We start from the raw sequence: 22182 nt of genomic DNA, 5'->3' as shown, positions 1-22182 counted from the left end.
TCCAAGGAGGGAAAAGTCTGTACTGAAGTCAATACACAGTGCTATATAAATTTTAAAAGTGGCCAGGAGCAGTAGCTCACACTTATAATTCCAGCACTTTGGGGAACCGAGGCAGGTGGATCACTTGAGGCCAGGAATTCGAGACCAACCTGGCCAATGTGGCAAAACCTCATATTTACTAAAATTACAAAAGTTAGTTGGGTGTGGTGGTGCACACCTGTAGTTCCAGCTACTCGGGAGGCTGAGGCATGAGAACTGCTTGAACCTGAGAGGTGGAGGTTGCAGTGAGCCAAGATCGCACCACTGCTCTCCAACCTGGGCGACAGAGCGAGACTCTGTCTCAAAAAAAAAAATAACCTTTGAAAGCAGGATGTCTACTTTCTATGATATAGTCCTTAATGAGTGTGTTGTGTATTGAACAAACCTTATTATTTCTGCATCTAGAATCTATTGATCATTTTCTATGGCAATACTTTATAAGTTCCCATTTTAAGATATGCGTCTGGTTTTGGTGGGTGGAGTTTAGGATTTGACTTTTTCCCTAAGTAAACCTGGAAAACCTGACTAGCTCCCGAAACTTTACATCCTTTTCATAGAAAATTGGTACTTTTGGATAGTTTTTAATGTTACCCAGAGGTTAGCAATATCCCAAAAGTGCAGTTGACCACATGTTTAGGTAAGTAAGTGCTCATCCCCAGCCAGGGCTTTAAACATAATCTTCAGTTTCTGGGAACAGTAGCAAAAATTACCAAAACTATGAAGGCATATTCTTTTTGATTTAAGCCCATTTTGCTCATTTTCTTCTAGCAAGAGTTTGGAGTCCAGCTACCCCAGATTTCTTTGAAAACAAAAAACACAAAACGTTAAATGATACCACTAAAAGAATTCAAGCACCTGGCCGGGCGTGGTGGCTGATGCCTGTAATCCCAACACTTTGGGAGGCCAAGGTGGGTGGATCACGAGGTCAGGAGATGGAGACCATCCTGGCTAACACAGTGAAACCCCATCTCTACTAAAAATACAAAAAATTGAGCTGGGCGTCGTGGCGGGCGCCTGTAGTCCCAGCTACTGGGGAGGCTGAGGCGGGAGAATGGTGTGAACCCGGGAGGCGGAGCTTGCAGTGAGCTGAGATTGCGCCACTGCACTCCAGCCTGGGTGGGCGACAGGGCGAGACTCCATCTCAAAAAAAAACCAAGCACCTGAACTTGAAAAAAGTAACTTGGCCCTCCGTATCTGAGTTCCACATCAATGGATTCAGCCAACTGTGGATTGAAAATATTTGAAAGAAAACATAATACAACAGTAAAAGTAATATATGGGAGCTTGGTGAGAACGTGTGAACACAAAGAGGGGAATGACAGAAACTGGGGCCTACTTGAGGGTGGAAGCTGGGAAGAGGGAGAGAATCAGAAAAATATCTATTGGGTACTAGGCCTAGTAGCTGGGTGATGAAATAGTCTATACAGTAAACCCCTGTGACATGAGTTAATCTGTATAACCTGCACATGTACCCTGGAATCTAAAATTAAAAGTTTAATGCAAATAAAAAATACAGTATAACAACTATTTGCAATGTATTAGGTATTATACATAAGGATAATTTAAAGTATATGGGAGTTCCCTAGCAAGCAGACTCAGAAGAAAAAAAAAAGCATGTAGGAGGATGTGTAGGTTATATGCAAATATTATGCCACTTTATATAACAGACTTGAGCATTCATGAATTTTGGTATCTGCAGAAGTTCCTGGAACCAATCTTCCATGGATAGAGAGACAATTGCTTGTTACATAGCAGCTTTTTTAGTTGTCTCATTTTAACAGTTTGAATAAAATATTCTGACACCTTGTGTTTTCAGATTTCCTAAAGCACCTTTGCAGGTTTTTGGGACAACCGTTTATTCAGAAATGATTCAGTGAATTTGTAATTAATCTTGCTGATTTTGGTTTAGTTTTGGGTTTGGACCTATTTATAATCAATTTTATTGAGGTATGACTTATACAATAATAGTCTAACTGTACATTTAAATAAGTTTGATAAATGTGTACATCCATGTAACCACCACTCCAAGGTATTTGCATCATTCCAAAAAGTTCCCTTGGCCTCCATCCTAGTCAGTCCCCTCCAATCCCCATCCCTAAGCACCCACTGATTCGCTCTAGATAAAATTTGTCTTTTCTAGAGTTTTTATGTAGATATGTAGACTACATAAAAAGTCTTACGTAGACTAAAGTTTGTCTTTTCTGGAGTTTTTATGTAAATGGACCAATACAGTAGATACTCCCAATCTCTCTTTCTCTCCAGCCCTAGACTTCATAGAGCTACTGTCTACTTTCTGTTCATATAGATATAGATTTGCTGTGGTATGTACTCTTGTGTCTGCTTCCTCAGCATAATGGTTTTGAGGTTAATCCATATTGTATCAGTACTGCATTCCTTTTGCTCATTAATAGTCCTTTGGGGCCGGGCGCGGTGGCTCATGCCTGTAATCCCAGCACTTTGGGAGGCCGAGGCGGGCGGATCACAAGGTCAGGAGATCGAGACCACGGTGAAACCCCGTCTCTACTAAAAATACAAAAAACTAGCCGGGCGCGGTTGTGGGCACCTGTAGTCCCAGCTACTCGGGAGGCTGAGCCAGGAGAATGGCGGGAACCCGGGAGGCGGAGCTTGCAGTGAGCTGAGATCGCGCCACTGCACTCCAGCCTGGGCGACAGAGCGAGACTCCGTCTCAAAAAAAAAAAAAAAAAGAAAAAAAAAATAGTCCTTTGGATGAATGACTACAATTTGTTTATCCATTTGCTTGTATATTTCCATACAAGTCTTTGGGTGGACCTGTGTTTTTATCTGGGATAAATAGTGAAATTGCTGTATTGTATGGTAACTCTGTAAGAAACTCGAAAACAGTTTCCAAGAGGTTCCATTTTACATTCCCTCCAGCAGTGTCTGAGAGTTCCACTTGCTCTGTATCCATGAGTATTGTCCATCTTTTAAATTGTGGCCATTCTTACTTGTGTGACATACTGTCTGTTTGTGGTTTTAATTTGTGTCTCCTTGATTACTGATGACATTGAGCATCTTTTCAGATCCTTATTGGCCTTTCATATATATCTTTTATAAAGGGAAAATCTTCTGCCCATTTTTCATTGAGTTGTCTTGTTACTGACTTGTAAGAGTTCTTCATATATTCTAGTTAGAAGTCCTTCGTTGGATATATATTTGAATAGTTTCTCCAAATTTATGGCTTATCTGTTTATTTTCTTAATACTATTTTGAGGAACAGAGCTTCATCTTGTTGAAGTCCAGCTTCTTATGCTTATCCTTTTTGTGTCCTAAGAAATCTTTGCCTAATCAAGATCATGGATATTTTCTCCTGTTTTATTCTAGACAATTTGTAGTTTTAATTTTTATCTTTCAGCCTATAATCAGTCAATCTTTGTGTATGGTATGAGGTAGGGTTCAGGGTTTTTTTTTGCATATGGATTTACAGTTGTTTTAGTATCATTTGTTGAAAGTATCCCTTCTTTTTGGTTGTGTGGGTCCAGGAGCTGGAGGAAGACAGGGAGGAAATTTGTGGGTGTGGTGGATATATTCAGTATTTTCACTGTGATACTTTCACATGGGTGGGTACAAAAAGCAGAACTCATCAAATTGCCTTTTTTTTTTTCTTTTTCTCTGTGGCCCAGGCTGGAGTGCAATCTCAGCTCACTGCAATCTCCGCCTCCCAGGTTCAAGCAATTCTTGTGCCTCAGCCTCCCAAGTAGCTGGGATTACAGGTACCCGCCACCAAGCCTGGCTCATTTTTGTATTTTTAGTAGATACAGGATTTTACCATGTTGGTCAGGCTGTCTTGAACTCTCGAACTCAGGTGATCCGCCCACCTCAGCCTCCCAAAGTGTTGGGATTATAGGCATGAGCCACTGCGCCCAGCCCAAATTGTCTTTTAAATATGTGTGGTGTATTGTACATTGATTATAACTCAATAAAGCTCTTCTAAAAAGATACAAAATAAACATTTATACTTGTGTCAACAAATTCAATTCTCTTTTGACCCTGATTACGAAATTTATGATTTGACCCATTCTGGGCAAGCAAGTCAAACTAAATTATTGACATTCTGTTTTTTCTTGGGTTCATTTCCAATATGCTATTTTGTTTATGTATTTATAGACAAAGTCTCGCTCTGTCACCCAGGATGGAGTGCTGTGGTGCGATCTCAGCTCACTGCTACCTCCACCTCCATGATTCAAAGTGATTCTCCTGCCTCAGCCTCCCGAGCAGCTGGGATTACAGATGTGCATCACCATGCCTGGCTAATTTTTGTATTTTTTTTTTTTTTTTTTTGAGACAGAGTCTCGCTCTGTCACCCGGGCTGGAGTGCAGTGGCCGGATCTCAGCTCACTGCAAGCTCCGCCTCCCAGGTTTACGCCATTCTCCTGCCTCGGCCTTCCGAGTAGCTGGGACTACAGGCGCCCGCCACCTCGCCCGGCTAGTTTTTTGTATTTTTTTTTAGTAGAGACGGGGTTTCACCGTGTTACCCAGGATGGTCTCGATCTCCTGACCTCGTGATCCGCCCGTCTCAGCCTCCCAAAGTGCTGAGATTACAGGCTTGAGCCATCGCGCCCGGCCTAATTTTTGTATTTTTAACAGAGACCTGGTTTTGCCATGTTGGCCAAGCTGGTCTCAAACTCCTGACCTCAAGTGATCTGCCTGCCTTGGCCTTCCAAAGTGCTGGGATTACAGCCGTGAGCCACCGTGCCCGGCTCCATATGCTGCCTTAGTCTAAACTCTTCTCAATGTCGTGAAGAAAAAATGTCCATCCTGAATCTTTTTTTTTTTTTGAAACAGGGTCTCACTCTGTCGCCCAGCCTAGAGTGCAGTGGCACGATATGACTCACTGCAGCCTCAAACACCCAGACTCAAGCTGTCCTTCCACCTCAGCCTCCTGAGTATCTGGGATCACAGTTATGCACCACCATACGCAGCTAATTTTTTAAATTTACTTTTTGCAGAAATAGGGTTTACCTATGTGCTCAGGCTGGTCTCAAACTCCTGGGCTCAAGTGATCTGCCCACCTTGTCCTCCCAAAGTGTTGGGATTACAGACATGAGCCATCACGTCCGGCCCTGAATCTTCTTCTTCTTCTTTTTTTTTTTTTTTTTAAGAGACTCTCACTATATTGTCCAGGTTGGCCTCCCAACTCTTGAGCACAAGCGATCCTCGCACCTGTCTTCCAACTAGCTGGGACTACAGGCACGCTCCCCCACACCCAGCTGTCCTGAATCTTAGTCTAAGAGCAAGCTGCAAATTAGAGATGCCCTAGGATTTTTCACATATCAAGAGCCAGTGACCAACCAGGCATGGGAACAGAGAATCCAAGAGTTAGCAGGAATCTCACAGACTACTGAATCAAACTCAAGATTTATTTATAGGGAGGAAAAAAGGTCCAGAGAAGTCAACTAGATTGTCCTAAATCACACAGCAAGTTATTAACAGAACCAAAACTCAACCCTAGGTGTCCTCACCTCCATCCTAGTGCTTTTTTTTAATACCCTGTCTGTGTTGGACAAATGACATGGCACCAGCATATTATCCAAATAAGTAATTTGGAGCTGGGCACAGAGGCTTACGTCTGTAATTCCAGCTTTTGGGGAGACCAAGGCAGGAGGATTGCTCGAGCCCAGGATTTCAAGACCAGCCGGGGCAATATAGTGAGAACTTGTCTACAAAAAATTTTAAAATTAGCTGGTGATGCCTGTCTGAGGTCCCAGCTACTAGGGAGGCTGAGGCTGAGGATCATTTGAACCCAGGAGGCGTATGTTGCAGTGAGCCCAGATTGCACCCCTGTACTCAAGCCTGGGCAACAGAGCGAGACCCTGTCTCTCAGAAATAATAATAAATTTGGTTATAACGAGAAAGAGCAATCAATATAGAAAAAGCAGGACAATTTAAGTAAATGTGGAAAAAATCAGAAAGATGAAAATATTAATGGGGCAAACTTGCCAATTAGAGGAGAATGTGAAATTTGAGTTTAAAAGGAAAACAACTTCTAGGCCAGGCACAGTGGTTCATGCCTATAATCCCGGTGCTTTGGGAGGTCAAAGCAGGAGGGTCACTTCAGGCCAGGAATTCAAGACCTACACAGGCAACATAGCAATACCTTGTCTCAAAAAAAAAAAAAAAAAAAACACAAAAAAAACATTAGCTAGGTATGGTGGCACATGCCTGTATTCCTAGCTAGTGGGGAGGCTGAGGCAGGAACATCGCTTGAACCCAGGAGTTCAAGGTTACAGTGAGGTATGATTGTGCCACTGCACTCTAGCCTGAGTGACAGAGCAAGATCCTATCTCTTAAAAAAAAAAACTACCATCTATGCTTTTTATAATATTAACTGAACAGGTTGAAATCAGAGAGTTCAAAAAAAAAGATTAGACAAACACTAACCAAAGGAAAGCTTATGTAGCTATATTATGACAAAAAGAATAGGCGTGGTGGCTCACACCTGTAATCCCAACACTTTGGGAGGCCAACATGGGAAGATCACTTGAGCCCAGGAGTTCGAGACCAGCCTAGGCAGCGCAGTGAAACTCCATCTCTACAAAAAATACAAATATTAGCCGAGACTGGTGGCACACGCCTGTGGTCCCAGTTACTCGGGAGGCTGAGGTGGAAGGATGGCTTCAGCCTGGGAGATCGAGGCTGCAGTGAGCCATGATTACGTCACCACATTCAGCCTGGGTAACAACGTGAGACCCTATCTCAAAATAAATAAACTTGAAGACAAATCCATCATTAGGAATAGAGTCATTATATAATTATAAAAAGTTCAATTAACCAAGAAGACAGAACTTTTAAGATACATAGGCAGTTAATAAGATAATCAGAAAATAAAGCTAAAATGGATAAACCTTTGTGGCAGGAAAATGCTACCACAGTGGGAGATTGCAACACCTCTCAATTCTTGATAGGTCAAGCAAACAAAAAAAATCAACAAGTAGATTTGAACACTCCCGTTTAGACTGCTCTAATGGACATATATTGAATTCTGCATTCACCAATTAGAAGATACCCTCTTAGGCACACACGAAACATTTACCAAAATTAATTACATGCAGGCCATAAAGACTCCATGCATTTCAGAAAATAAGACCACATTCTCTGAGTACATCACAAGTTACATGACAATAACAGATAAATTTTAAGTCTACATATTTGCTGAGAGTAGTGGTTAAAAACAAATATTCTGGGCTGGGCACGGTGGCTCACACCTGTAATCCCCAGCACTTTGGGAGGCCAAGCCAGGCAGATCACTTGAGGTCAGGAGTTTGAGACCAGCCTGGCAAACATGGCGAAACCCTATCTCTACTAAAAATACAAAAATCAGCTGGGCATGGTGGTGCATGTCTGTAATCCCAGCTATTCAGGAGGCTGAGGCACGAGAATCACTTGATCCAGGGTAGAGGATGCAGTGAGCCAAGATCACACCACTGCACTCCAGCCTGGATGACAGAGCAAGACCCTGTCTCAAAAAAAAAAAAAAAATATTCTGGAGCATGAGTTCAAATCCTACTCTTACATAATTACTAGGCATAAAGTCTCAGACAGATTTCTTAACCTGTGCCTTACCACATGCAAAATGAGACTAATAATAGTATCTTCTGATGGTGGTCATTCATGTTCAGCAGGGATTTTAATAAGCCACTTTTTAGCTACATGGTAGGATTAGTGCTTGCTGGCTCCCTTGCAGTTGAGAGGGTGGGTTCGTAGGATTCGCTCTGGCCAACTAGTGAGTGAGAGTTGTGTTTGGAAGTGGTGCATGCTACTTTTTGGCTGGAGCACTTAGTCACCTCTTTGAGACCCTCCAGAGCCCTCTTTTCCCACGAACAGAAGCCAGCAGCATTTGAGACAGTGGCTGCTCTGTCAGCCTGGATCCCTAAGTGACAAAAAGTAGCAAAGCTCCTGTTTTGTCATTCCCTCACCACATTAATGAAGGTCTGGAGTAAAAGGAAGAAAACAAACTTTGTTTTTTTACACCACAGATTTAGGGGTTTGTTACCCCAGCATAACCTGGCCTCTTCCAACCCATACAGAAGTTGACACCAGAGATGGAGTGCCACTGAAGAACAGAAACCTAAACCATGTGGTATTGGATTAGAGGCTGGCAGCAGGTGGCAAAGAAGGTGTTGTCAGAGGCTAGAAGGATGCTGTTCGTTTAGGAAGAGGTGACCCTGATGCCATGATACCTTGGAAGATAGGTCATGAACCAATGAATCTGTGGCCTTAAGAGAAGCTGGCAAACATTGTTAGTAGCTGGTATTGGCAGCTTTGTTTCCATTTGATGATTTACTCCAAGAAAGAGGTAGGTTCAGGAAAGGAATGGCCGGTTTGCAAGCAAAAATGAAGGGAGAGAGGGATAAGGTGTTATGTAAGGAAGTGATTATAATGATGGACCATGAAATCTCAGCCAGGCGAGGAGGGAAATGAGGACAATGCGAATTAATTGAACAGACGGTGAAAAGATGGTGATTGGTGGATCGAAGTCCTCATGGGTTAAGTGACTGTTGGATTTGGGGTTCCTAGAGGTAGTGAGGTGGAAAGATAAGTGGGAAGGAAGGAGGTTTGGGTGGGAGAAGATTAAAATTAAAATCACACGAAGAGGGAAGAAAGACAGTGTTTTCCATCAAAACTACTTCGGGTTCTTCCTCAGTTCTTGTCCAATGTTTCTGGAAGCCTTCCTGTGTGGCCCAGATTTAAAAAAAAACAAAAACAAAAAAAACCCTGCCAAACACACTGGCTGTTACAAGCAGCTAGAATTCTTGCATTGTGTTTGGGGCACCTGAGTTCTCCAGGCAGGGAGCAGAGGCTCGCCTGGAGGCAGTGGGATGGGAAGGATCTAATGAACGGTGGGTCCCAAGCAGTAGACAGGCGGCTTGGTGGTCACCAGGGGATGGAAGAGGCAAACATGAGAAATAAGTGAAAAGTGCAAAGGCAAGATTTAGAGAGAAGTTCATAAAATGCTTTTGCTCAAGAGACCAAAAAACCAACTTCAGTACTGGGCGCCTGTACTTACAATCTATAGAAGGTAAACCCTCAGGGCTCCGGCTCCTGGCCAGCACCTGTGTGTGCTCCGGCTCCTGGCCAGCACCTGTGTGTGATGTTTTTAGGCTGGACCAGCACCTGTGTGTGATGTTTTTAGGCTGGACCAGCACCTATGTGTGATGTTTTCCCTGGCAGCCCTCAGGAGGACCCTGGTGCACTGCCGTCTCCGCAGGGAGTTGCGGTCAAGGGAAGGTCAAGGACTCAGTCCCCTCCCCTGCTCACGTTCTGCGTCTTCGTTTCTGGGTCCCACTATCTGAGGCCTTGGGCAGAGGCCATCAAGAGGGCAAAAGCCTGAAGACGCTGTTCCCCACTAACTCAGTACTTCTCTGCTCCTACCCCTTCCTCCTCACCCTCCTCACCTCCGGGCCCAAGAAACTGCCAGTCTTTTGCTGGGGGCTTCTTCAATAGAGACAATTCTGACTGCGCTGATCAACTTGGCCCTTGCCAGGTGTGCCGTTTCATGGGGGAAATGGAACGGGCAATCGGTGCTTTCTCTATTTCAGTCTCTTGCTTGTACTATCACAGTGACTGCAGACTTAACGCTTGCATTTTGAGCTCCTGGCTTTATTGGCTCCTCCGACGCCCGTCAGCTCAGCTCTCTCCCTCACAAACATTCTCAGCATGCGGTGTGCAGCCCAGTGACCAAAGAGCAGGAGTAGCAAGAACTTTGTTTTCAGGCCCTGACTTCAATCATTCACCTTGCTGGAATCTCAGGGAGCATCCTCTGTTGTCAAAGAGGCCCCAGGTACCAGCAGGCATGGCAGAATTGCTCAGCCGTTGTCTTTCAGTTATTCAAAATACCATCCTAAATCTGCCTTTCCCAGCCGATGACAAAAATGATACAGCATTTTAAATAGCGGGCTTCAGTCCTGGCCCTACCTTAGAATCACGTGGGGAGGTTATGGTTATATAAAAAAAATACCAATGCCAGGCCTTTCCCTAGAGCATCTGATTTTCATGTTGCTGACTTAGACCAGAGATGCAATTCTGCTCCAGAAATCTCAGCTCTCTCACCCTCCAGCTACACTACCTTGACTGACTGACATCACCTTTCTGAGCCTCAGTTTCCTCATCGGTGATACGGGGTGATAACACTTGCCTCCTGGGGTGCTGTGTGTGCGGATTCAGTGAAAGAAGGTGCATGGAAGCACCCTGCATGCAATGTCTTCATCAGAATACTCACCAAGAGCTGTAATGTCAGAAGGAGCTTCCTGTGAGTCAACGGGCCTGGAAGGACTCCTGGGAAGTGGTAGACTTTGCATCTTCATAGAGGAATGCTGAGATTGGATGGGTGGACAGCAAAGGGGACACTCTTAGTCATTGGCAACTGCACTTTTTTTTTTCTTTTTTTCTTTTGAGACAGAGTCTCACTCTGTAGCCCAAGCTGGAGTGCAGTGGTGCGATCGTGGCTCGCTGCAACCTCCGCCTCCCAGGCTTAAGCGATTCTCATGCCTCAGCCTCCTGAGTAGCTGGGACTACAGGCACATGCCACCATGCCCAGCTAATTTTTTGTATTTTAGTAGAGACGGGGTTTTGCCATGTTGCCCAGGGTGGTCTTGAACTCCTGAGGTCAGGCAATCTGCCCGCCTCTCTCTCCCAAAGTGCTGGGAACACAGGCATGAGCCACCATGCCCTGCCTCCTGCACTTTATAAGACTGCACTCTGGCCGGGCGCAGTGGCTCATGCCTGTAATCCCAGCACTTTGGGAGGCCCAGGCGGGCAGATCACCTGAGGTCGGGAGTTCGAGACCAGCCTGACCAACATGGAGAAACGCCGTCTCTGCTAAAAATACAAAATTAGCCGGGCGTGGTGGCACATGCCTGTAATCCCAGCAACTAGGGAGGTTGAGGCAGGAGAATCTCTTGAACATGGGAGGCGGAGGTTGTGGTGAGCCGAGATCACGCCATTGCACTCCAGCTGGGGCAACAAGAGTGAAACTCCGTCTCAAAAAAAAAAAAAAAAAAGACTGCACTCTGGCCTTCCTCTGTCTGTTCCTTATCCTGTGAGGCAAGGAGTCCATAGGGACCAAGTGCCATGCCCCCCAGAAGCCACGTCTCCGACCTTCTGGATTATGCATCAGGCACTCAGAGCTCTGCCTGAACAATGCGAGCCCTATTCCAGTCCTCCTCCCCAGGCCGGTCCCCCGAGAGACCCTGCTCCCAGTTTGCAACTCTAGTTCCAATAAGTGGTTTCAAGAAGGCTGTTTGAAGGGCCTGGGGACAGATCTTGGACTGGAGGACTGAGTATCTACAGCAGTGTACATGAGGCCCTTCCAGGGCCGGGAACCAGGAGTGGGAAGAGGAAGGGGAAGCCACGGGCCAGGGTCCTTACGGATGCTCTTGCTCCACGCCATGCAAATGCTAGGTGCAGCTCTGACACCGGTGTTCATTTTGCAGCAGTTCATCAAGTGGAATGTTAGTGTCGGCACTTTCAGGAATGTTTGTTTTGTTATTAATTTAAAAATCATGAGGCCGGGCGCCGTGGCTCATGTCTGTAATCCCAGCAGTTTCGAAGGCTGAGGTGGGTGGATCTCTTGAGGTCAGCAGTTCGTGACCAGCCTGGCCAACATGGTGAAACCCTGTCTTTACTAAAAAAATACAAAAATTAGTTGGGTATGGTAGCGGGTGTTTACTGTAATCCCAGCTACTCGGGAGGCTGAGGCAGGAGAATCACTTGAACCTGGGAGGAGGAGGTTGCAGTGAACTGAGATTGTGCCACTGCACTCCAGCCTGGGTGACAGAGCGAAACTCCTGTCTCAAAAAAAAAAAAAAGTCATACTTCTAAAGATCAAAGAAATACTGAGCTTTCTGCCTGGGACATAAGTGCTTGATACATGTTAGAGCAGCAGTATCCAGATGCAGTGCTCACCATAGCTCAGATGGGCCAGAACATCTTGCTTAATGCAACGTTGGCAGGGGAAAGCGCTAACTAATGGAACGTGGTTTCTTCCCATTTAAAACTGCCTTTTTTGGATAAAGGTTCATTCCCTCAGGTCTTCTCCTGCCCCATTCTTCTTCCCTTCACCTCAGGAGGCGTCTGAGCGAGGGAGAAGCTGGCAGACATCATGGTGCTGGTGGGTGGGGTGGGAGTTCTGTTCCGCCTGTTCTCTGAGGCTCCCGCCCATGCCGTGGGCACATGGCCCCTCTTGCCTGGCCTTTGAGCACCAGCCTCCACCCTTGCTGCCTCTGCTGTTGAGGTGACTGCCGCTGGGCACTCACTGATGCTTGAGTTGAGTCCTCTCCTGTGGCCCAGGATGGAGCCGCTGACTCTGAAACTCAGTGGCAAGCTCCCCGCAGCTCCCAGCACAGGGCAGTCCCCTCAGAAGACTTGCTAAGTGTGCTCCCCCACTCCAAGGCAACCCCTGGCATTTATGTAAACTTGTATTTATGTATGTATGTATTTATTTTTGAGACAGTGTCTCACTCTGTTGCCCAGGCTGGAGCACAGTGGTGTGATCCCAGCTCACTGCAACCTCCACTTTCCTGGGTTCAAGTGATTCTCCTGCCTTAGCCTCCCAAGTAACTGGGACTACAGGTGCATGCCACCACCCCAAGCTAATTTTTGTTTTTGTAGAGACGGGGTTTCACTATGTTGTCCAGGCTGGTCTTGAACTACTGAACTGAAGCCATCTGAAGCCCACCTCAGCCTCCCTAAGTGCTGGGATTACAAGCCTGAGCCACTGCGCTGGGCCCATTTTAAACTCTTAATTCTCAGCTACCTTATTATTCTCTATTGCCAATAAGAGGGGGAAAAAAAGAAAAAATGAAAAAACAGGCAGAGCGCTTAGTGCCAGGCTGTCGGCAGGTATTTTCACATTAAACATCGGTCTCCTCAGCCAAAACTCACAATCCAGTAAGACAGGCATTTTAGCTGAACATTCTCATCCAACCCTAGGGTTATGCACTGAATTGTGTCCCAGAAAATTCACAAATTGAAGCTCGAATCCCCAGTGTTACTATATTTTGGGATGGGGCCCTAAGGAGGTAATTAAGGTTGAAAGAGGTCCTGAGAGTAGGACCCTAATCCAATAGGATCGGTGTCCTTGTAAACGGGAAGAAAAGAGCTCTCTCTTTCTCTCTTTCTCGCCGTGTGCGTACAGAGGAAAGGCCACTAAGGACACAGCAAGAAGGAGGCCGATTACAAGCCAGGAAGAGAGTCCTCACCAGAAACTGAGTTCTTCGGCACCTTGATACTGGACTTCTAGCCTCCCTCCAGAATAGTGAGAAAATGAGTATCTGTTGTTGAAGCCACCTAACATGTAGTATGTTGTTACAACAGCCTGAGAAGACTAATATACCTAGAGACCCAAATGTAAAGCCTTCTGGGAACCCAAGCTGATAGTCACTGAAGCATTCCTGGCTCTGAGCAGGTTTGTTACCTACGGTCACTGCTACTTCTATGTTTCTTGGGACCCAGGGCCCACTGGAGTTATAGTCCCATTCTTTTTTGTTGTTGTTGTTTAGACAGTCTCACAGTGGCGTGATCTCGGCTCACTGGAACCTCCGCCTCCCAGATTCAAGCGATTCTCCTGCCTCAGCCTCCCGAGAAGCTGGGATTACAGGTGCCTGCCACCATGCCCAGCTATTTTTCATATTTTTAGTAGAGATGGGGTTTCGTATGTTGACCAGGCTGATCTCGATTCAAGTACTCAGTCAAGGTCTCAAGTGATCCACGCACCTTGGCCTCCCAAAGTGCTGGGATTACAGGCATGAGCCACTGTGCCCGGACTATAGTCCCATTCTTTTCCCTGCCTTCATCCTCTAAAACCAGGTTCCAGCTCCCCTGCTGTATTCCTGTATTTCTCCTGGTACTCACCATGTCATTCCATTGGCTCAGGAATTCATCTGCAATGCAGGGAAATTCTTCAGGAGATTGTTTTGTTGCCATTTTCCTCACAAATAATTCCCACTTTGAGAAGCTTCAGACATGACTGTAAATTTCACTTGGGGCAGGAGGGACAGGGAATGGGAGTGCTCATGCCAAGGAAAGAGGTCGTGTTTCCCCTGCTTCATCCCCCAACCTTGGGGGATAAACCTTTAAGGAGGAATCAAGAGCTCCTTTATGGAGCCCATCTGGCTCTGAGGAGGAGCTGGGTCCTGGGCCTCAGCTGCTGCAGAGCCCCTCCTTCCCCTAGTGAGCAAACAGTTCCTGTTCCCAGGGAGTCCACCTCAGCCTCAGGGCTTCATCCCAGCAACTAATAAATTAGCCTAGGATTGGAGAGAGGGCCTTTCTTTTCTTTTCTTTCTTTCTTTTTTTTTTTTTTAGACGGAGTCTCGCTCTGTCGCCCAGGCTGGAGTGCGGCGGCGCAATCTTGGCTCACTGCAAAGCTTGCCCTCCTGGGTTCACGCCATTCCCTTGCCTCAGCCTCCCAAGTAGCTGGGACTACAGGCGCCCGCCACTGCGACCGGCTAATTTTTTTGTATTTGAAGCAGAGAGAGCTTTTCAAGGCAACAGAACCAGCATAGACTTCAGTGAAAACGACATAGATTTTGGAGTCAGATTAACAAGGCTGTGATTTTTGGCTGTGAGCCTTTCTGGGGGATCTTAAACCAGGCACTGTCATCTCTGAACTGCAGTGTTCTCATATGCCAAATAGGAAAAGTGATCCTGGCTTTGCAGGGTTGTAATGAAGATTTCCATTGTTTATGGAAATAGACATGTACCTCATTCACTCTCTTCTTCCTGAGTCAGTCTTGCTAATACATCTGAACTGTAATTCCCTTTCTGAATTTTGGGATGGGGTAGGATGGGGGGAATGGTGAAAGAGTGGTAGCCTTTTAAAAAATCCGATTTGGACCAGGCGCCATAGCTCACACCTCTAATCCCATTGTGGGAGTCTGAGGCAGGAGGATTTCTTGAAGCAAAGAGTTCAAGACCAGCCTTGGCAACAAAGCGAGACTGTTCCTACAAAAAAAAAAAAAAATTATTTTAATTAGCCAGGTGTGGTAGGCTGAGGCAGGAAGATCACTTAAGCCCAGGAGTTCAAGGCTGCAGTGAGCCATGATTGTGCCACTGTATTCCAGGCTTGGTGACAGAGCAAGACCTGTCTCAAATAAAATAAATAAAATAAAAAGTCTGATTTATCCTTTGTTGTTCAAGAAGTATGCTCTCAGAAAAAGCAGACTAACCATGATTGCTGCCCAAGCACATGTTTAGAAAGGCAAATCCACCCTCCAAATGATACATTAGTGCGCAATCATTCAAAGACTAAATGTTGGTGACTTTGGCAGTGGGGATTTTTTTGAGTGTATGCATGCATGAATGAATGAAAGGCCTTCCTAAGGTCTGGCTTGGAGGCATTTACTGGGCCTTGGGGGCATTCTCAGCTCTCCTTGGATTACCCACTCTCCCTTCCCTTTGGGGTGCTTTGGAGAGAGACTGCAAGGTACTGAGACCAGCATCTTGGGAACTGCAGGACATGCCTTGCAAAGACAGATACTTTCTGGGAGTCATTTTTCTGCCTGTTCTGCAGACACTTGGTGATGCCACTTGGGGTATGTTATGCCCTGCAGTGGAGACAGTCTGCTAGCTAGACCTACATCCTGCCCCCCTACCTTATTTTGCTATTGTGAAACCAAAGGGCTAGCCCAGTGGGGGACAGGGGGGAGCAAAAGAACACAATAAGGTCACAGGGCCCTGCTCTAAGTGTGTCCCTGTGTGCATGCCATAGGGGTTGGGGGCCAGAGACAAGATCCCCCTGGTGCTGAGGAAACAGCAATGGATTTAGAGCCCTGAAGACTGGCATTTCAGTCCTACCTCCTTACTGGCTACGTAAGTTTGAGCAACTAGTTTACCTTCAGAAGCCCTGTTGCTTCACATGTAATACACAAGTGCTAACAAAGCCATCTCAGGGCTGGTGTGAGGAATAAATTTAACATTTATTTATTATTCACTTTAACCGTGAATGCAAAAGGGCTTAGTTGAAGAGTAAAGTAATAAAAACTTATTGTGGTTGACTTTGGCTGTGAGTCAGATGATTGGTGTGTTTGACTATATTATTGTCCATCAATATTCAGTGTCCTTCCCCGGAGTCAGGCTTGGTCATGTGACTTGGCCAAATGTGAGCAGAAGTGCCCCATCAGTTCCAAGGGGAAGTTTAAAAGCTTTTATTAGCAGTTCCCCAGCTCTCTTTCCTTTGCCCTAGGGATGGAGGGAGCATGTGTGAAAATGGGGCCCTGGGGAGTTGGGGACCGGAGTGATGAGAATGAGCACAGCTCCCAGGCTACTGCGTGATGGGCCCCTTACACCAGCTGGTTTAGGCCACTGGGATTTGGGGGTTGTTACTGCAGCAAAACCTAGCCTGGCATCACCATACAGATAGGTGCCGTTTCTTTATGCAGTTTAATAGAAAAAACAAAACAAAACAAAACACGCACAAAGAAAACACATAGAAAATAATAGCAAACACAACACAGGCTTGGGGAGATGGCAGGCGAGCCTGAGCTGGGTGCTACTTGGTGCTGCTCTTTGGAAGAGGCCGGTAGACCCCGACCACCACAGCGTGGTCCCTCTCATAGGGCTCCAGGGTCAGCTGCTCTTGGGGCTTCAAGTTCTCCTGCTGCAACTTCCTCACCTCAGAAGCAAACACAGCCTCGGCAGATGCGGTGGAGTCGATGCAGTTGGCCTTGATGGAGATGAGAAAGTGGCCCCCGTTGCGCAGGAAGGTGTGGGCGTTCAGGGCCACGATGCGGGACTGGTCGGGCTGGGCCACGTCGGCGAAGATCACGTCCACCATCCCGATGAGCATGCGGTACTTGAGCGGGTGCCGCGCGTCCTCCAGGACAGGGATGATGTTGGTGCGCTTCTTGGCCACGTTGACCAGATCGCGGCCGGCGCGGTGGGAGAACTCGACGGCGTAGACCAGGCCGTCTGGGCCAATGATGTCGGAGACGTGGGAGACAGTGGTGCCCGACGCGGCGCCTAGGTACAGCACCTTGGACTTGGGCTTGATGTGGATCTGGTCCACCCCGCCCAGGATGGCCGCGGCCAGCTTGGAGCGGAATGGGTTCCACGTGCGGTACTCCTGCTTCACGCCGCCCTCGGTCACTGTGACGCGCCTCTCGCCGTACACCGACTGGCCCGGCACCATGTTCAGCGTGACCAGCGCGTCCTCCGCCCCGCGGTAGATGAAGACGCCTTCGTGCCGGTGCGGCTCCACCGACACCACCATGGCGCCCTTCCTGCGACGGCTCTTGCTCTTGGCCACCCCGCCCCGCCGCTGTCCGCCGCCGCCGCCGCGATCCTTGTCGTCTCCGCCGCCTCGCCCCCGGCCCCGGCCGCCCCCGCCGAAGCCGCGCGCCCGTGCCCCGAACCCGCCCTTGCCCCCCGGGCCGCCGCCGTCGCCCCCGCCGCCCTTGCCCGCGCCGCCGCCGCCGCCTCGGCCCCCGCCCCAGCCGCCCCAGCCGCCGCCCCCGCGGCCGCCCCCACCGCCCCCGCGCGAGCTCGCCGCCGACTTCATGGCGCGCCCCGGGGCGGGTGCCGCGGGTTACCGGTGACTCGGGGCGGGTGTCAGGGGGCTCCGGTGGCTCTGGGTGGTCGTCCCGGCGCCTGTCCGCGGGGTTAGCGAAGGCGGGCGGCGGGCGGCGGGGGCGGGACCGGCTCTACCGCAGTCCCCTCATCCCGGAGCCGCCCCTTGACGCAGCGGCTGTGGCGCGATTGCATCACACCCGTCCCCGCGACCCTGCGGCCCGGAAGCCCCGCTTCCCAGCCTGCGTGCAGACGCAGCCTGCTCCTCTTCGCTCACCCTGCCCCTTCCCCATCTCCCGCCTTCCCCAGGGACCCTTGGCACCTCCCTGGGGCGTCTCTGCGGCAGGAGAGGGGGAGGTAAGCATCAGCGTAGGTCCTGGCTGTGCCACCAGTTCTAGGAATATTGATCAGCAAGTAAGTGTTGATTCTTCAGTGTGAATGGGGATGTACAGAGAGCCAAAATGTCACGTTCATCCTCGAAGTCTAGTCTATGCTTCAAAATCACACTCAGTCTGCAGCATTTTCTGGAGGAAAAAGAGAGAGAGAAAGAAAGAGAAAGAAAGAAAAGAAAGAAAGAGAGAGAGACAAGAAAGAGAAAGAGATAGAAAAGAATAATTGGGCAGCAATAAGGGCAGCAACAAAGAGAGGAAAAGAAAAGAACAAAAGGAAAATAAAAGAATAACTGGGCACCACCAGTGGCCCTAAGGCCGCAACGCAGAAGCGTTAGCGTTTGGTCAGCACCAGGGACAGCGACAGCAGTTGGGGCCGTCTACTGCTGGGGGCTTTGAGGCCCACACAAGAGCTGGGAAAAGCAGGATAGGTGGTAAAACAACTGGCCAGCCTCCCGTTAGTTGAAGTAAGTGTCTACTCCAGAGAGAGAGAGAGAACGCGCACCTGAATTGCTGAGCATGTATCGAACACCTGGTATGTGCAGTATGACTTTCGTTCCATCCTGGACCACAGCTCTTCCTGTCTCATACTCATGGACGGCAATGCCAAGTCTGGTTTTCCCTGAGAACTGGAGTGTCTCCTTAATGGGGACCAGAATTTTATACACTGGAATGTGAACAAGAAATCAGTGAGCGAAATGTATGATTCCTGATACTCTACTCAGAGGTTTCCACTTTTGCTGTAAGTCGAATATTTCCAAAATGATGAACTACACTTGGTGTCTGTGAGGGTTAATTTTATTTGTCAACTTTACTGGGCTATGGGGTGCCCAGATATTTGGTCAAATAGTATTCTGAGTGTTTCTGTGAGGGTGTTTTTACATGAGATTAACATTTAAATTGGTATATTGAATAAAGCTGATTGCCGTTTAGGATGTGGGTGGGCCTCATCTAATCAGTTGAAGGCAGAAATAAAATAAAATCCTTCCCCAAGGAAGAGAGAATTCTCCTGCCCAATGGCCTTTCGACTGGCACATCAGCTCTTTCTGCCTGACAACCTTTAGACCAGGACGTTGGCCCTGCAGATTTTGGACTTGCTGGTCTCCATAATCACATGAACCAATATATGTCATATATATACACACACACATATATATATCCTACAGGTCTGTGTCTTTGGAGAACCTTGAATAATAGAGATCCTGAGACAAAGACTTGAGTCCAAGTGGTTTGTGAGTTGATCCCAGGAAGCACATGTGGGGTGGGGGTGCAAAAACGAGATAGAAAAGATGGAAAGGTTAAGAAAGAACTGGGCACAGTGCCTCACACCTGTAATCCCAGCACTTTGGGGGGCCAAGGTGGGAGGATTGATTGAGCCCACGAGTTCAAGACCAGCCCTGGCAAGATAGCAAGACCCTGTTTCTACAAAAATAAAAGAAACTTAGCCAGGTGTCATGGTGTGTACCTGTAGTCCCAGCTACTGAGGAGGCTGAGCTGGAGGGCTCGCTTGAGCCTGGGAGATCAAGGCTGCAGTGAGCTGTCCTCATACCACTACACTCCAGCTTAGGTGACAGAGCGGGACCCTGTCTCAAAAAGAAAAAAAAAAAAGAGGGTACATTAATGAGAAGATGACCACAGTGGAAAATGGGAGCTCAACTGCTCTGAGTACTCTCTGAGAAACTGTGTGGAAGGCATCTCAGAATTGTTCTGCTGCAGGCTGGAGGCTGGGGCATTAATCTACTGTCTTAATTTGTTTTATGTTTCTATACCTGAGACTGGGTAATTTATAAAGAAAAGGGCTTTATTTTTCTTTTTTTATTCTAAGACAGGGTCTCACTGTCACCCAGGCTGAGTGCAGTGGCACAATTATGGCTATTGCAGCCTTGATCTCCCAGCCTCAAGTAGTCCTCCCACCCCAGCCTCCTGAGTAGCTGGGACTACAGGTGTGTGCCACCACACCAAGCTAAATTTTTTATTTTTTATAGAAATGGGTTCTCACTATGTTGCCCAGGCTTGCCTCAAACTCCTGGACTCAAGCAGTCCTTCTGTTTCAGTCTCTTAAAGTGCTAGGATTACAGGTGTGAGCCAGAGTGGCCAGCCACGTTTCTTTCTATATAGGTATAAACCATCGTGCCTGACAATTTTTTTTTTACTTTTTGTAGAGATGCAACCTCATTATGTTACCCAAGCTAGTTTCCAGCTCCTGGCCTCAAGTCATCCTCCTGCCTCAGCCTCCTGAGTTGCTGGAATTCTAGGCACAAGCCACCACACTTGGCACCAGGTATACTTTTGTTTACAATTGACTTGTTATTCCACAAGATGTGCCCCATAGTAATGATAATAATTACATCTGTGACTAGGCCTCAGTAGTAGACATGGGGTACATGAATCATTCCCATAGATTTAAAAAATGCATGAGAAATTTTGCTTATTTTCTCACACAACCATTCCAACAAACTGCCCAAGGAGTAACTAGCCATGATTGATGTGAAACCAGAGGTAATGCTCTATAACCCCATCCCCATTCTCATTATACTTTAAGCATCCATGCATGAAGAAACTTGTTTTCTCTAAGCCATGGTCCACTTCCAAAGGTGACAGACTCTAGGGATCTGATCTCCACCCCAGTGACAGGTGCAGCTACATTTGCTCAAGAGGAGTTGGGCTATGACGCAGTAACACAGAACTCCAAAATCTCAATGTATTAATACAACTATGTTTATTTCTTATGTTTTATGTCCACTGAGAGTCAGTAGGAGGTTTGCACCACACAGCCACTAAAGAACTCAGGCCCCATCATCTTGTGGCTGCCACATGAGAAAAAAGAGGGCCTCCACTGTACCGCTGAAGAATAGAGTGCAGATGACTCACAACCTTTTTGTATGTTTAGTCAAGACTTTGACACAATCATATCTACTCACCACGGATTGCAGCCTTGATATCCCAGGCTCAAGCAATTCTCCCACCTCAGCCTCCTGGCTGATGACTGGCCAAAGTCAGTCACATGGCCTGCCTAGCTGAAAGGCAGCTGAGATATGTGGGTGCCATAATTGGGGAACAGTAAATGTTTTTACCTAGGTGTCTATTGCATAATGCCAGCTGGCACACCTGGATCAGTGTACCCAACACAAATACCTCAGGTGAAATTTACTGTTCAGCATGTATATATTTAAATGTACTCATCAAGACAAATTATAATACCTCCTTCCTAACACATGACTAAAACTCAGAATCATAGTCAACTCCCAATAATATATCTAATATAGCTGGTTAATTAATTAGAAAAAGAAAATATTCTCCCTTTTTCTAGCCTCTGGACCTTGGAGAGTTGCTAAAATCCCTTATTTGGGATGTCATTATTGTTTGGCCATTACCTCTGCTGGGGGACACTTCATCTCTTGGTGGCTCAGACTCTCACTCCATTCCCCACTGTAGAACTAGTGGCTGCCATTCAGGAAATGCTCAAAAAGCTTAGCTGGGCTACTTTTGCAAAGGTCTTCTTTCCATAAGACACCTTAGAAATTCTCTGTAATTCTTCATTTTATGGAATAAGAATCTGAGATTTGGGCTGGGCGCAGTGGCTCATGCCTGTAATCCTAGCACTTTGGGAGGCTGAGGTGGGTGGATCACTTGAGCTCAGGAGTTCGAGACCAACCTGGAAAACATAGACCCCATCTCAATATATAAAAAAATTTCTACAAATATCAAACTCCTACAATCTAAAATCCCCACAAAAATTACAGTGAGTCTAACTGTGCTCCCCTTCAATCCAGTACATTTTATTTTTTATAAACACCATGTATATGTATGTAATTAAATTGGTATGAAAATGCAAAGCAAGCCAAACAACAAAACAAAGCAAAAAAAATTGTTTTACTTTAGATGACCCAGGTACTCTCATTAACCAGTGAAATTTCTATAATGCAACCAAGTATTTTTTTGATGTGTACAAATGTATGGGGTACATGAGAAGTTTTGTTACATGTATAATGCAGTGATCAAGTCAGGGTATTTAAAGTATCCATCACCAGAGTACAGTACATTTTTATTAAGTATCGTCACCCTACTCAGCTATCAAGCATTGAATTTGTTCCATCTTACTGTATGTTTGTACCTTTTTCTTTTTTTTTTTTTTTTTTTTTGAGACAGAGTCTCCCTCTGTCACCCAGGCTGAAGCGCAGTGGCGTGATCTCAGTTCACTGCAACCTCCTCCTCCCAGGTTCAAGCGATTCTT

The 22182-nt window shown here is 46.9% G+C and overlaps 2 protein-coding genes across 5 annotated transcripts in view; one reads left to right on the top strand and one right to left on the bottom strand.

Annotated features, from left to right (window-relative positions):
• Window positions 1-22182, top strand: part of PANK3 (pantothenate kinase 3) — a 65956-nt gene that overhangs the window by 36490 nt on the left and 7284 nt on the right. For 2 of the 4 annotated variants that reach the window (XR_013394998.1, XR_013394999.1), the window contains exon 8: window positions 20111-20229. The gene's annotated coding sequence lies outside the window, so the exon portion shown is untranslated. Of the gene's footprint in view, window positions 1-8033; window positions 15178-20110; window positions 20230-22182 lie in introns of those variants that run through there. The other 2 variants (XR_013395000.1, XR_013394997.1) reach the window with 2 other exon arrangements.
• Window positions 16418-17741, bottom strand: FBLL1 (fibrillarin like 1). The gene has a single exon (XM_001091930.4). It carries the CDS (start codon window positions 17549-17551, stop codon window positions 16544-16546), a length of 1008 nt encoding a protein of 335 aa, XP_001091930.1. The 5' UTR covers window positions 17552-17741; the 3' UTR covers window positions 16418-16543.

Source organism: Macaca mulatta, chromosome 6 (assembly GCF_049350105.2).
Source record: "Macaca mulatta isolate MMU2019108-1 chromosome 6, T2T-MMU8v2.0, whole genome shotgun sequence".
NCBI classification, from domain to species: Eukaryota; Metazoa; Chordata; class Mammalia; order Primates; family Cercopithecidae; genus Macaca; species Macaca mulatta.
The sequence above is the reverse complement of the archived record's forward strand: the minus strand, read 5'-3'. Positions and strand labels throughout refer to the sequence as shown.